This window comes from Branchiostoma lanceolatum, chromosome 2, assembly GCF_035083965.1.
Source record: "Branchiostoma lanceolatum isolate klBraLanc5 chromosome 2, klBraLanc5.hap2, whole genome shotgun sequence".
Taxonomy (NCBI): Eukaryota; Metazoa; Chordata; class Leptocardii; order Amphioxiformes; family Branchiostomatidae; genus Branchiostoma; species Branchiostoma lanceolatum.
Genome location: NC_089723.1, coordinates 17,291,325 through 17,305,266, shown reverse-complemented (window position 1 = coordinate 17,305,266; position 13,942 = coordinate 17,291,325). Strand labels below are relative to the sequence as shown.

Sequence of the window (13,942 nt, the reverse complement as noted above, 5' to 3'; positions counted from 1 at the left end):
ACAGAGATCACTAAAAGTTGTTTATTTGTACCTTTGGACTGTGCAGGGGCTAAACGGTGGTCTAGGCATGCGTGTACAAATACTGTAGATATGTCCAGACTTTTCTGACGGTTTTAGATCACACAGGCGGAGACAACCTCACCGATCCCTGTCTCTTTTTAATAAGGTACGTGAACACGGGCGTCCTTGTGAGTGTTGTGGTCGTTTTCTGTGCTAGTCCTTTTGAATTGACACAATTCTGTTATTGTTAACGTTAGATGGAGACAGAAGCAATCGACATAACGTTAACGCGAACATCTACGCGAACGCGAGTATGTAGGTCGGCTCATGGTGAAATGAGTGCCAAGTTCTGTGCTCTGTGCTGCAAACTTTTCATTTCTGTCAATCCGATCCAAACGTCTGTTACAAATAATGCAGATCTGAACAAGGGGTTCTTGAGTTATGCTGACTAGAGTAGTGCGGAAACAGACAAACAAACAGACACACCCAAAACAATAACTCCATTTTTCATGGAGATGAAAATGGGCATAACAGTTGCATATTGCTGGTATCAATGTGAACAAACGTAACCCCGCAAGGTAAAGTTTTTATTAGTGATTTATTGTATGGAAGATTTGTGCAACAAATTAAACAAGAGTTCGGAGACCTCATATCTCCATGAGCTATTCTGTTTATGCATGTATTTGAGTCTAATAATGGAAACGCTGCAAATATAGATTTTCATTATTAGTTATTCAGATTAAGTCCCAATTAGCATAATTTGCACTTCATTATGTACATCTTTGCCTAAGCTACCTGCATACTAGTACTAAATATCATGGAAATCCGTCGTTCCTTTGTTCAGTTTTTCTCCTTAGAAGATTTTCACGATAACGCCCCTGCAGTTCCAGAGAAAGCTGCTAGGGAGTACACCACTTCTTCATTACATCACAAGCTATCTGCCACCAAAAAAATAAATACCATAGCACGTCCAGGTCAAAAGATAAAAACAATTGAAGTTCTGCTGCAGTACCAAGGTCACATACCAGGGGGCCCAAAATCGATCTTTACTTTCGGCTTCCCAATACCTGCCCACATACCAAATATCATTCTAATCCATCATGAGGTTCTTGAGTTATGCTGACTATAAAAGTAGTTGTGCTGACTATAAAAGTAGTCAGGAAACACAAACACACGGACAGACACACACACACACACACACACACACACACACACACACACACACACACACACACACACACACACACACACACACACACACACACACACACACACACACACACACACACACACACACACACACATATATACACCCACAACTATATCTCCATTTTTCATGGAGATAACAATAAATATGTTGGGCTCTAACTGATATCGTTTCCTATCTTTTTGGGATAAATGACAGGCACCATGGCGCCCATGATCCTGCTGCTCCTAGCGGCCGTTGTCGGAGTTGCAGTGGCTGGCGACGTCCCCTGCCGTCCGATCAAGCACATCTACCCGTCCGGGAAGGAACTGTGCGAGAAGATGTGGGATGGCGCCTTCGTGTACGAGACCGACCTGAGCCGGGCCTACACCATGTGGTTCTTCGAGCGGGACAACCCGAACGACAAGGTCTCCCACAAGCTGGGGAAAACTCCGCCGAACAAGTGTCACCTGCAATACCTGCACAAGGTGGGCTGGAGCGCCATTGCAGGTGTTCTTTAAATTGATTTCAAGTTGCTTCATCATTCAATGTTTGTTTGTTAACGGGTGTTTGACCTAAGCCACTGATTACAGATTGTTGAACAAAGTCTAGACTCGAGAGCTAGCGTAAGTTTGTTTGGAAAATGAGCAACTATATTCACAGGTGTACTTTTATAACACAATCATGCAGTAGTTTGGAACGATATGATTGCGTTCACTTTGAAGTAACAGTTTCCATTTCCAACACCAAAAGTCGAACATACTACATTGCAAAGGTCTACTGATTATGTTCAAGAGTCTTTTTGGCGACGCCTCAGGGGCGAGCATAATGCTATAGCATTGTGTGCAGTTTGCATGAATTCTAGAAATTGCATAGGAATTTTTTCCACATGCATTTGTAGTCTCGAGCCTTATGGTATAGTATTGTGTGCTGTTTGTAAGAATTCTAGAATTGCATAGGAATTTGTCCACAGGCATGTGTAATCTCTGGTATGTTTGGATGTTAGCCCCCATGACCTCAGGTGGAATGTGGGTATTCCATGCCCCTTCTGGTATTCCATTGGTATGCAGGTCATCTAGGCCCCCTGGGGCACTACACTGGCATGTTGTTAAAGTAGGTCATCCAGGCAGCTGGGGTCAATGTCCAAAGCAGGAGGTTACATTCCAACCCTTTGGGGCAAAGTCCACGGCAGGAAGTAACATTCCAACCTGTTGCTAGAGTTGGAAATTCCTGACAGACAGACAGACAGACAGACAGACTCACACAAACACACAAACCACAACAGAACAATACATGCTACCATAGACATCTTCTTTGGATATCCAGTATGAACAACACCAATTTACAGTGCCATAGACATATTACATTAACACATCACCCACAACAACAACCGTCGCCATGGCAATGTCTTTTTTTCCATTGCCAATCTTGTTTTACTAGTATCTTTACTTTTCGACAGGCCGTTCCCGGTCCTGAGCCCGATAACTTCACGGAGTGCCACCCGTGGAAGAACCGCGCCTGCTGCCGCCAGGAGACAGTCCCCTACCCGCTGAAGATCAACCAGAACTACGGGCCTGAGTGGCGGTGGGACCGCTGCGGGGCCCTGTCGTCTGCATGCGAGCGCTTCTTCGTGCAGGAAGCGTGCTTCTACGAGTGTGAACCAAATGCAGGTAACGTTACTTAGTTATTCTCTATCAATACCACTATTTTCAATAAAAGTGAATGCCTTCAATGATCTCACTCCCGTTTTTACTTTTGTGCATCAGAAAAATATAAAGGAGGTCAAGGGCAGAATAGGTAAGCAACATATAAAATGCAAATACTGTGCGATTCGCTGAAAAAGCTGATCCTAGTGTCCCACAATAGGTTCATCACTTGAAAAGAGTTGTTGTTTTAAGCAAAGAGATTCTATTCAACTATTGTTATTTTGTCATTGGAATTAAACGATGCCCCCTTCACTCCCAAGGTCTTTACCGCAAAATCTCTGACAAGGATTTCGACGAGTCCAATCCCGAGCACAACAAGTGGCAGATCCATGGAATGCCGATTCGTGCCGACTACTGTGACGCCTGGTGGACCGCCTGCAGGAACGACCTGTTCTGCGCCTACGGCCAGGGGTGCTACTACGGGGAGGCGGGCAGAGACTATCTGTCTGATTTCATCAACAGTATCAAGTCCATTCTTGGCTGGTTTTCCCAGTGATCCATGGACCCATGGTTTGTTAAACTCATATTCCACTAGGGCGGCGACCGCGGTGCGACCTAAATGATTTTACAATAGCTGTAAAAACGAGGTTACAGGTTGTTTCGCTACATTGTCAGTTCGCTACAGTACTTTTCGCTACATGGCAAGTCGTTTCGCTACACGGCACAGAGTTCTTTCGCTACATGGTACACGTTCTATCGCTACATTTGAATGTTATTTCTCCAGATAGACTAGTATCCTAAGAAATGGTTTTAGTACAAACACGTGTTGTCAATGAAAGGGATCGGACATTCGCGGAACATTTTTCGGCCGCATGAAGGTGTGAGCCAGATGATTTTCATACGGAGGTGGTTACGTTCCATATAGCGTGTGTAGGGATTCAAAAACGTATTTCAAATACGCGTGCATTTTAGGTACGGATTTTCTCTGCAAGAATGAAATTCCAGTTATCTACCGATATGGAATTATAGTCAAACAATGTATGCCATGTAGCGAATCGACTGTAGCGAACTGACAATGTAGCGAAAGAACCGGTTACCAAAAACGATTATACTGTCGCAGCGAGATCGCCGTCTTGTGGAATGGGGGCTTGACAGAAGGTACACGACACGCATGTTGACAGAAACTGAATTCTTCCAAAGGCTTTTATTAAAGGCAACTAATATGATCTGAACATCTGCGTCGATAAAGCACTTACACTTACCTCAAAAGAAAGCAAACTGATGGACACATTTGTACTCCGACATTGTTGTCAACATGCAATTAGCCTACGGGCATGAATTTGCATTAAACTTATTAATTAAAAGGCATGTTTCAAAAGATGAACGTACTGAGTTTTTTGTCTTCTTTAAGACATGGCGTTACACACAAATGCCAGTCCTGGAAATATTGTTTTAAGCATAAGTCAGGGAAAAAAGACACATGTAAACTTTTGAATAGATCAGAAAAAGCGCATATATTCGGTTTTGCTATGTTATGTTACAATATCCACAGCTAAACTAAATAACCCTATGCCTACACTGCTTAATTGTTTGTGAACAATACAGATTGTGTCAAAACATCTCGTACAACACACATGTACACTTCAGAATAATTTCTTGCTCAACTAGCCCATATCTCTACCTTTGAACAAGTCCAAATAACATGGTCAACCACACAAATGAAGACAACCTCATCAATGCTTCGGTCTCATTTCCAATCCGGGGCCCGGCCGGGCTGTTTACGACAATGAAAAATAAAAGATGCATATCAAGCAAAATACACAAAACGTTAGGAGTATTTTTTTACGTTTTGTGTCTTTTGTTGTCTTTTGTATCATATTTTTCGTTCCCACAAGCTGCCCGGCCAGGCTCCTGATTGGAAATGAGGCCGAAGTATCAGCAATAGCAGCTACAATCCAACAAGGATTTGGGTACGGACATGCAGTCATTATTCAGTAAAACTGCACACAACTGTCAAAGTACGTTGTCAAATGGTAATATTACGTTGTCAAATGGTAATATTACGTTGTCAAATGGTAATATTTAATATGATAAAGGAACCATATGCACACCGTCCTCTTTATATATATGTATACTTACTTATGTGGATTGGAATGGCCACTTTACAATGTGCTTTACCACACTTTGCATGAAAGTTACAATCACAGCACGCATAGATTTATTTCAATTCATTGAATTTTTACAACCCGAAATGCAGCAAGACAGCAAAGTCACAGCGACACCTTTACCGTCCACAATACATAGATAGGATTGGTCTCTTCAGAAAGTTAGAGTTAAATCCTATCTAATGACTACAAGGAAGGGGGCATGATAACACAAGAACTGAATACGGACGCCTTGCGTTCCAAACTGGTTGGCGGTTTAGATCGACAGAAGGACTGACTGAAGTAAACACCTACACATGTTCCTGCCCGTTACTATTCAAAGCATGTAAACTTCTAGCCTGTGTCATCTTGGTTAGTTTCAGGTTCTACCTTCACCAACCAGATTGGTTGGGGTCGTGTGGCGCAACGGCAGAGCGTCGACTCAGAACCAAGAGGTCCCGACTTCGAATCCTGTCATGTCACCGATCTTGTGCCCTTGGGAAAGGCACTTTACACGACTTTCCTCACTCCACCCAGGTGTAAATGGGTACCTGACTTCGGTTGGGGAAAGTCGTATTGAGGTCACCTGGTGGCGCCGAATGGCAGCCGCCCAGACCCTTGCGACAGTTCCACAAAATGCAAGTGTGGATAAGATATTATATATGTTGTGTAGTGTGTGAAACCTGCATCAATTCAGCGCTAGAAAGACGGCCATTGCGGGTAATTTCTGACCAATAAAAAACATTATTATTATTGAGCCTGGAACTAACCGGGATGATACTCAGGCTAGTGAACTACAGCCCCGCATCTGTGCCTATGCCCAGGCCCAGAGGTCCTGAGCTTCGGGCAGGTGGATCTTGAGTCGGATGGCCTCGGTGACGGGGAGGTCCCGGTAGAACGTCAGGCCTGTCAGCAGCTCCACGTCCTTCACACGTGCCACGTGCATGGACAGGTACTCCCGCGGGGGCTGCAGAGGAACAAAATGTTTCCAACGTTTGTCTGTCGTCACGTGCACGATGTCGTGAAGCATGATCTTTCTTCAAACACAGTTGTTGCATTGTACAGAGTATCTAACACCAAAAATTAAAATCTCAACTGATTTTGAAATTTCAATTGATACACTACTATCAAACATTATACAATGCATATGCAATCTATGCAACCGCCTAAGTAAGCGGAACAAAGTTTTAGCTCTGTTAACTACCGACACAGGTGAACATTCATGCTAATACTATTGTTAAATCATGTATCGACCACTGCAATGTGTAAAAAAAACTGAAACTGAAATTACAAAGAAACTTGCTGCCCTGTGTGCCGATAGGCACTACATACAAGGGTCACCGTCTGAACGAAAGAACCAACGCGCATAACTATAACTTTTTTTGTAAATATCGACTTTCCACAAAGGAAAACCTTTACCATACAGGTAGGTGTGCTGTCTGCGTGCGGCAGGATGAAAGACACCACCTGCCACCTGGGACACCTGTCTGTAGGTAGGCTGCTCCCATCACATCTGGTGACGGTCACGAAGTAGTGTGTGGGCAGCGGGATCCTGGTGGGCACACCTGTTGCAGTGTCATCAACAAACCTGCGCAAATATGTCAAATGCTGTGTAAGATCAAGAGTCGTGGGACGAGAACATGAACTAGGAACGTCCTAATCAAATAAAGAAACACAAATAATGCTACCACAGTTTAATAGTTAGTCGAGTCGACTCAGGACTGTGCAAGGAGCCTAGGCGACTCAAATATATTTTTCTAGTAGGAAAGCAGCCCAAAGCTCCTTTACACACCGCCCCGAGTCGACTCCGAAAAGTTGTGTGTAAATCGGGCCTTAGTCGAGAACTAGGCGACTACATGATTCACAGCTGAATACAAGGTGCAAGTAATCTAAGTGAGAAGAGAATCTACCGACCTCATGTAGTCGGCAGTGACGTTGTCCCTCACCCCATCAAAGTTGTAGTCAAATATGGGCCCGGTGACGACATGGACGCCTTGGTACGTTTGTGCCCAGCTGGCGACTAGGCCCATGGTGAAGTTCCAAATGCCTACAAAATGGTAAAGTGGTATATGCCCTTATCATTTTTGCAGCAAAGACATGCAACGGGATCTTTGAATCACATGCTTATTGGACTTATTGATCTTCAAGCAGCTGTACTGGTTTAGAGATGGTCGGTGTGGAAGGTAGAACAAGGTCACTGAGAACAAGACATTCGAAAGCTTGAAGATTTCTCTTTTAACCTTTCTTATTTAGATACCGGCACATGATAGCCAAAATATCCTCATACCTTCCTTGAAGCCCAGGTACTGCGGTACAACGTTCGACATGACCAAGGCTTCCATCTGTCCCGAGATGTCGTCACTCAAACCTGGTGGGGAGATAGAAGGAAAATTGATTTATAGAGTCAGTGTATTTACAGACTATTAACACAGATCTTTGAGAATCTGTCCATGGTGGCTCTGTTTGAACATACTGAGCCAATAACTGATTGGTGCTAGGTGATCCTGTTGTACTGTGTATTAGATCATATCCATCAAATGCTCCAAGGATTTGGCACGTTGAAGAACCAGGTAAGATATGACTCACCTGGTGGATAGAGAAACCCCGTGGATAGACTCGCGTTCTCGTACTCGGAGCAGGAGGCCGCTTGGCCCGCCGGTAGTCGAACATCTGTCCGGAGGCAGTCAGCGGTCTCAGACGAGAGGCCCTGGGTGGTCTGGACGGAAGCCGCCTTGTGTTAGAAGTTAAGAATCACATTATCTTGCTACGTACATTTGTGATAGAGACGAATCTGTCGGTAGTTTACAATGAAACGAGGGGGATTTAAATTGATTAAATTAATAGGTAAATTGAGAAAGCAGATGATATTTCAGCAGAAATGTTCGCGGTGGATTTATGTTCTCGGTTTTCGAGCTGAAATCTTCAGCGCGAACTTTTTGCCCACCTATGACTGTAGCGCTACTATTGTTTCAAACGCGAACCTAAAACCACCGCGAACACTCCATTTTTTTCCCTACCGAGAAATAAAAACCACGCGAACTTAAGTGCAGTGTCACGACGTCATGCCGGATCATGCTTATATCCCACTCATCAATTCGTCTTTGGTATACACTGATCTCTCAAGGTATCTTAATGACGAACGATAGATCCAATCTATTCTGCCTACTTGTTCCAGTGTGAACGCCGTCCACATGGGCATGACGTACTGCTGGGAGAAACTTGTGACGTAGTTGGACGTTGTCAGGACACAGTAGTCGGGGGTGAAGCTGTTCTGGGGTGTCCCGGTCGGTAGGTGGAGTTGCTGATACTGCGAGACTGTAGGGACACGACATTTAAACTCAGTAATCAAAGATTTCTTTAAGCATGTATCTATATAATCTCCAAGCAGATCTATCGGTGGCAAGGCAGTATCAAAAAGGCCAACCAGTATCAAAGGCCACCCGGTATCTATAGGCTGCTCTTCATAGCACAGAGCAAGTCAATTGTGCTATAAAGAGATAAGTGGCTGAAACGTGCAGATGAAGAAAACGATATTTAACTATAAGTTGTAGCTGTTACCTTCTGAATCAGTCAGGTTGAGACTTTGGTCATACGTTCTCCACTGGGGCACCTGAGGACACAACACACAATGACATCATGAGGCTTCGGGTATATCATAATATGAACTGCAATAGCCAACTAACGTTAGATGATTGATCTATTTCATTTGTATAAATAGTTAGCTTCGTTTCTTGGTTGATTGTTTGTACGGTAATGGAATGCTGAAATGGCTTATGACTACTCACGTTGCACAAGCATCCCGACATGGTCGTGTCGAGGATAGAGTCGTAGTCTGACACGGTATCGGGAAAGGAACACGTCATCGTAGGGGCCAAGCCGTCTTCCTGGGGCGGGATTGCCCTGGGCTGCCTCAGAAAGTGGTTCAGACTGCCCCTGGTGCCGTTGTTTGGGACTGGAATTACGCCCAATATGTCTGGAAGGACGAAGGGAAGAGAGACACAGACACATTACGATGGACTACACCGAATTTTGTAATAGAGCTGAATTCGAACATCTAGCACTGGACAATACAAATCAATTTTTTGTCAGGCATCCGTCATAAATCATGATAAATGTCATGAAATTGCTGCTGAAGTGTTTAAGAAGCATAGTATTACGTACCGGTAAACATGTTGTACAGCTCAATATTGCCAAAGGGCTCAACCACTAGACCTTGGTGGAAGGCGGGTCCGTAAGCAATAAACAAAGCCTACAAAGGAAGGAAGAAAGACTAGATGACATATTGTTTCTTATGACACTTTGAAAAGATGCGTCAGATTTATGTGAATGCCTCAATAGATATTTGTAAGCTGAAACCGTGAAAAACGAACAACACAGCACATACCGACATGTTTCTGAAGTCGTTGTCGTACCCATGTTCGCCACCGTCACAGTACCTAAAACTGTGGGTCCTGAAAAATGTAACGTTATACTTGTAATGTATAGGGTGAAGCCAGTTCAAATTTGTATACTAGTCATTACTACTACGTGTCATTTAGCCCCCCCCCTAACTCACGTAATGTGTAATAAGCACCCGATGTGTACTGCAAGTGGGACAAAAATAAGCAATCATACCTTTCGCGAGTAACTGTCCTGAAAGTGCATTCAAATGCAGTCAAACCTGTATTACTGTGGCCAGTTTTCGGTCGTTCCTTAGATTATCTTTCCCATTGATCCTGAGCATAAAGGATCCTGTCAACAGTGGCCACCTGTCTTATATGACCATTTTCTTCAAGTCCCTTGGGTGTTCATTACAGATAACGGACAGGAAGGAGAGAACAAACCCTCCCACCTTGCGAACAGCCACTCGTCCTCCACCGTGCACACTACGTCCTCGATCCTGCGGTTGTTGGCGTAGTGCAGCCGCTTGGGCAGACCGGCCTGCTTAGTGTGGGGCATGAAGTGGTCATCGACGCACTGTGGAAAGAAAGGGAACTTGGAATGATTGCCAATGGAAAACTGGTGGCAGGTACTGGTGGAAGACTTTGGTACATGTAGGGTTGCGGTTTTTGTTCTTTTTTTTTTACTTCGGTTTTTGACAGACAAGGACGACATGACACTGCACTCAAGCTTCTACAACCTATATTAACAGTGCCACGTACAGATAACAACATACCCATTTTTATCTTTATACAAGTACCTGGACGTGTAAAATGCCTTTCCCAAGGGCACAACATCGGTGGCATCAGGGGAATTCGAACTCGGGACCTCTTGGTTCTGAGTCGAAGACCCTGCCGTTACGCCACACGACCCCACAAATGTTCGCCAACAAGATCGCGCATAGTGACACTGGGTAAATATTGCAATATAATCTATAATTTTGAAATTATTCTTAACACTCATCAATGTCTAGAAAGAAGGTTTATCTTTCGCTAAATATGGAGGGATGGAAGACTGACCGTCAAATTCTTGACCAATCCATCGGGATCCCCTGAAATGCAAAGAGGTGCATTTTACCTTTCTTTTCCGGAGTTGGTGTCTACTTCAAGCATATAATGCTTTCGTTAGTATCCAATTGCAATGTAACGCTACATGTAGCTAAAGACAACCGCGTTATAAACGCAAGATAGTATGTCAAACTTTTCCTTTTCGTTTGGCGGAGATGAAGATACAGTTGAGATAGAGGGTCATGTATTTGGTGGCACGGTACTTACAGACATAAGATTCCGGTGGTACTTACAGACATAAGATTCCGGTGGTACTTACAGACATAAGATTCCGGTGGTACTTACAGACATAAGATTCCGGTGGTACTTACAGACATAAGATTCCGGTGGTACTTACAGACATAAGATTCCGGTGGTACTTACAGACATAAGATTCCGGTGGTACTTACAGACATAAGATTCCGGTGGTACTTACAGACATAAGATTCCGGTGGTACTTACAGACATAAGATTCCGGTGGTACTTACAGACATAAGATTTCGGTGGTACTTACAGACATAAGATTCCGGTGGTACTTACAGACATAAGATTCCGGTGGTACTTACAGACATAAGATTCCGGTGGTACTTACAGACATAAGATTCCGGTGGTACTTACAGACATAAGATTCCGGTGGTACTTACAGACATAAGATTCCGGTGGTACTTACAGACATAAGATTTCGGTGGTACTTACAGACATAAGATTCCGGTGGTACTTACAGACGTAAGATTCCGGTGCGTAGAAGGACCTCGTCACGCGCATGAGCGTGCCATCACGTGACACATACAGCGGGCTGATGTCCATCAACTGCAACACGACATTAAGATAGTCTGATGAAAATTCAGCCGAAAATGCCCAGCTTTAATTTTTTTCCAAGTAAATGCATTGGTGAATGATACATTACTTTTGTGACTTAATGAAAGTTAACTCACGTCCTCCAGGTAAACAACTCTGTCGCAGCTTGTTGGCGTCATACCTAAAAAATGAGCAACGACGTGATAATGATCGATTCTGTGGGCAAAATATATCATCAAGACTAGATGACGATTGTGACTTCATAACAAAAACATGTACACTTCCATATCCCGACGACAGTTTCACACACACGTACAGAGAGAGCTACGTGATACAGAACGTTGTAGTTTCAAATAGTGTTCTTTCGTTCTCTTTTACAACAACGGACACTGTCTCAAGCGCACTTGGGTGGCTTCTATCTGACAAATGTTGATATGTTTTAATACAGTTTTTATGACGGTTTACCATGATCTGCCACCACCACCACATTGACGCAGTCCGACAGGTTCCGGGCGAGCAGACCGTCCATCAAGCGGCCCATCATCGCATCCACATGCATCATCTCCTTGTTCACCTGATGGTGTTCAACAAAGCAGAACGTTAGTTGAAGAAACGATGTTAAATGTTAGATGTCTTGGTACAACGCACTAATAATGTGATATTCTATCGGGCACGAACATGTGGCTTAAGTTAACGTATAACACAAGCTTTTATGTAGCCTTAATAGCAAGCTCTGTTGCCGACGCTTTGAATTTGTATCTTAGGCCACAGCAAGTAATTTTTATGGATGACATCAGCGCGCTCATTAATTTTCGCCTGATTTTGAAATAAAAAACAAGAAATTTCATTGCCCTCCGACGGTGGTCAACATGCCAAAAATTGGCAAATATGTCGTAAACGTTGACAGTCTAAGGTGTTTTATTGCATATGAATACCCAGTGTACTTCCTACCCATAATGGTATAATAACAAGCTGTTTTCTGCATTTGTTCTAGCAAGGACATTATATAAATAATGGGGGGGGTCTAGTTAATTGAGCTGTATTACACAGGGTGTTTCATCGCATATAAATTCCCAGTAGTTGCTTCAGAACTGATGATGGTACAACAAGCTCTTTTCTGCGTTTGTTGTAGTTATCATATTGAGATGAATACACATCTACAAGGACATGTTTACATTAGATCAAGGAAGTTTTATATTATATATGAAACCTCATTGGTTGAATACCTGTTGGTCATGATATCATATTTCGTCGCCTCAATTCTTGTTTAACAAGACTTATGATCTCAAAATTTGAAAATATAGGAATCTTGTTTTTTTTTACCCGCCTTGTTTTTTTTCGCCCTATCTCCTTAATTTTGGAGTCTGCGGAGGATGTCATCCATAAAATTTACTTGCTGTGGCCTTACTGCAAGACTTCAAAAAGTTTTCTGATCGCTACTGTGCTCTGATGACACCCGGTTTCAACGACGTTGGTCGACCAGCAGTGATCAGAAAACTACACATAATCAACTACAGCAATATCATAACGCCACCCTTAATGAAGACTACTGGCTATTTTTCTGGTTCCTACTATTCTCCAAGCGGAGGTTCGATAGGACTAGGAGTGGCCACGATTTTTAAACGTTTCACTCTCTCCGTTCAAAATCGCGGCCACTCCTAGCCCTCTCGACCGAAACCTCTGCTTGGAGAATAGTTCCTACTTACGGCTTCGCTGTCCGGCCCCTCCTGATGACCCGCCAGGTCAGGCTGGTTAAAGTACGTAATGAGCAGACTCGGTCTGCAGATCAAGTAATAAAATCTACGGTTAGATCTACGAAAAAGTACAGATGTTGAAGAAATTAAAGACACCCAGAAACAGTGAAGAAAACAACTTTATAGTTAGATTTTAACATTTGCATGGGTTAATCTTAAAAGCCAATATACACATCAATCAGAAAGGAGCGAACCTACCGTTCATTTTGAGGCAGTTCTAGCCACTGCAGTGTTTGGTCTATCCTATCTTCATCTGGTACGGCCCTGCGATAATGATAATCTGATAAGTACAAGTAGCATAAAGCTACAGCAAGGTATAACCGATATCCCATTGGCAATCCGAAAAAGAACAGCTATGTGATAATCACAAATATCACATCAGCATTAGGCAACAAAAAGGAAAGTTCATATAGGATCATATAGTGTAGAGTGATGTTATAAGTACCCATCGTAGTCGTAATAGTGGGTTGGCCGCATGCCTTGGATGTCCACATCTGACCCCGGCCAGAAGTACGTGGCCGCCTTCAGTCCCTGCTGCTCCACTGTGTTCCACAACTGAACATGAAAAACGGAGACGTTAAAACTGACTATTCTCCACATGGCTTGGCGACATACGAAAACGGGACGAAATAGAAAGCCCGATAAAGACGCCTAAAACAAGTGAAAAACAGCCAGAGCTGAACCTCTGCTTGGAGAGCAAAAACTGGTCTGAAACTGTAGTTAAAACTGAAGAAGGAAAACAAACAAACAAAGGCTACAACCATGAAGAAAACCGACAAGAAGTCACAGGAAAGAAGTAACTCACCGGTTCCCCTCCCCACCACCGAGCCTTCTTGGCTTCCGAACTGGTTATTCTGAAGGTGGCCCTGAACTCCTCATCGTACATCAGGTTGTCGACGATACCGTGTGACTCTGCGTACAGGCCCTGAGGAGAGATCGTCGTGTTTGG

The 13,942-nt window shown here is 43.5% G+C and overlaps 3 protein-coding genes across 4 annotated transcripts; 1 reads left to right on the top strand and 2 right to left on the bottom strand.

Moving 5' to 3' along the window:
* The first annotated feature begins 45 nt into the window (after positions 1 to 45).
* Positions 46 to 4,093, top strand: LOC136427668 (folate receptor alpha-like). The gene is made up of 4 exons (XM_066416715.1): positions 46 to 166; positions 1,406 to 1,674; positions 2,646 to 2,856; positions 3,153 to 4,093. Exons 2-4 carry the CDS (start codon positions 1,411 to 1,413, stop codon positions 3,386 to 3,388), a joined length of 711 nt encoding a protein of 236 aa, XP_066272812.1. The 5' UTR covers positions 46 to 166; positions 1,406 to 1,410; the 3' UTR covers positions 3,389 to 4,093.
* An 842-nt stretch (positions 4,094 to 4,935) lies between these two features.
* Positions 4,936 to 8,949, bottom strand: LOC136427667 (venom phosphodiesterase 2-like). Of its 2 annotated transcripts, none has more exons than XM_066416713.1 (8): positions 8,762 to 8,949; positions 8,535 to 8,586; positions 8,143 to 8,291; positions 7,563 to 7,707; positions 7,264 to 7,344; positions 6,891 to 7,023; positions 6,396 to 6,564; positions 4,936 to 5,943 (listed from the first exon to the last, which is right to left on the bottom strand). In XM_066416713.1, exons 1-8 carry the CDS (start codon positions 8,837 to 8,839, stop codon positions 5,791 to 5,793), a joined length of 960 nt encoding a protein of 319 aa, XP_066272810.1. In that variant the 5' UTR covers positions 8,840 to 8,949; the 3' UTR covers positions 4,936 to 5,790. The 2 variants fall into 2 exon arrangements, with proteins under 2 accessions (XP_066272810.1, XP_066272811.1); XM_066416714.1 differs by having other exon boundaries at positions 7,563 to 7,692.
* A 180-nt stretch (positions 8,950 to 9,129) lies between these two features.
* On the bottom strand, positions 9,130 to 13,261 carry LOC136426883 (ectonucleotide pyrophosphatase/phosphodiesterase family member 3-like). Its single transcript, XM_066415604.1, has 9 exons — positions 13,192 to 13,261; positions 12,946 to 13,018; positions 11,705 to 11,813; positions 11,377 to 11,420; positions 11,164 to 11,251; positions 10,415 to 10,446; positions 9,808 to 9,932; positions 9,361 to 9,427; positions 9,130 to 9,225 (listed from the first exon to the last, which is right to left on the bottom strand). Exons 3-9 carry the CDS (start codon positions 11,799 to 11,801, stop codon positions 9,130 to 9,132), a joined length of 549 nt encoding a protein of 182 aa, XP_066271701.1. The 5' UTR covers positions 11,802 to 11,813; positions 12,946 to 13,018; positions 13,192 to 13,261.
* Positions 13,262 to 13,942: the final 681 nt, after the last annotated feature.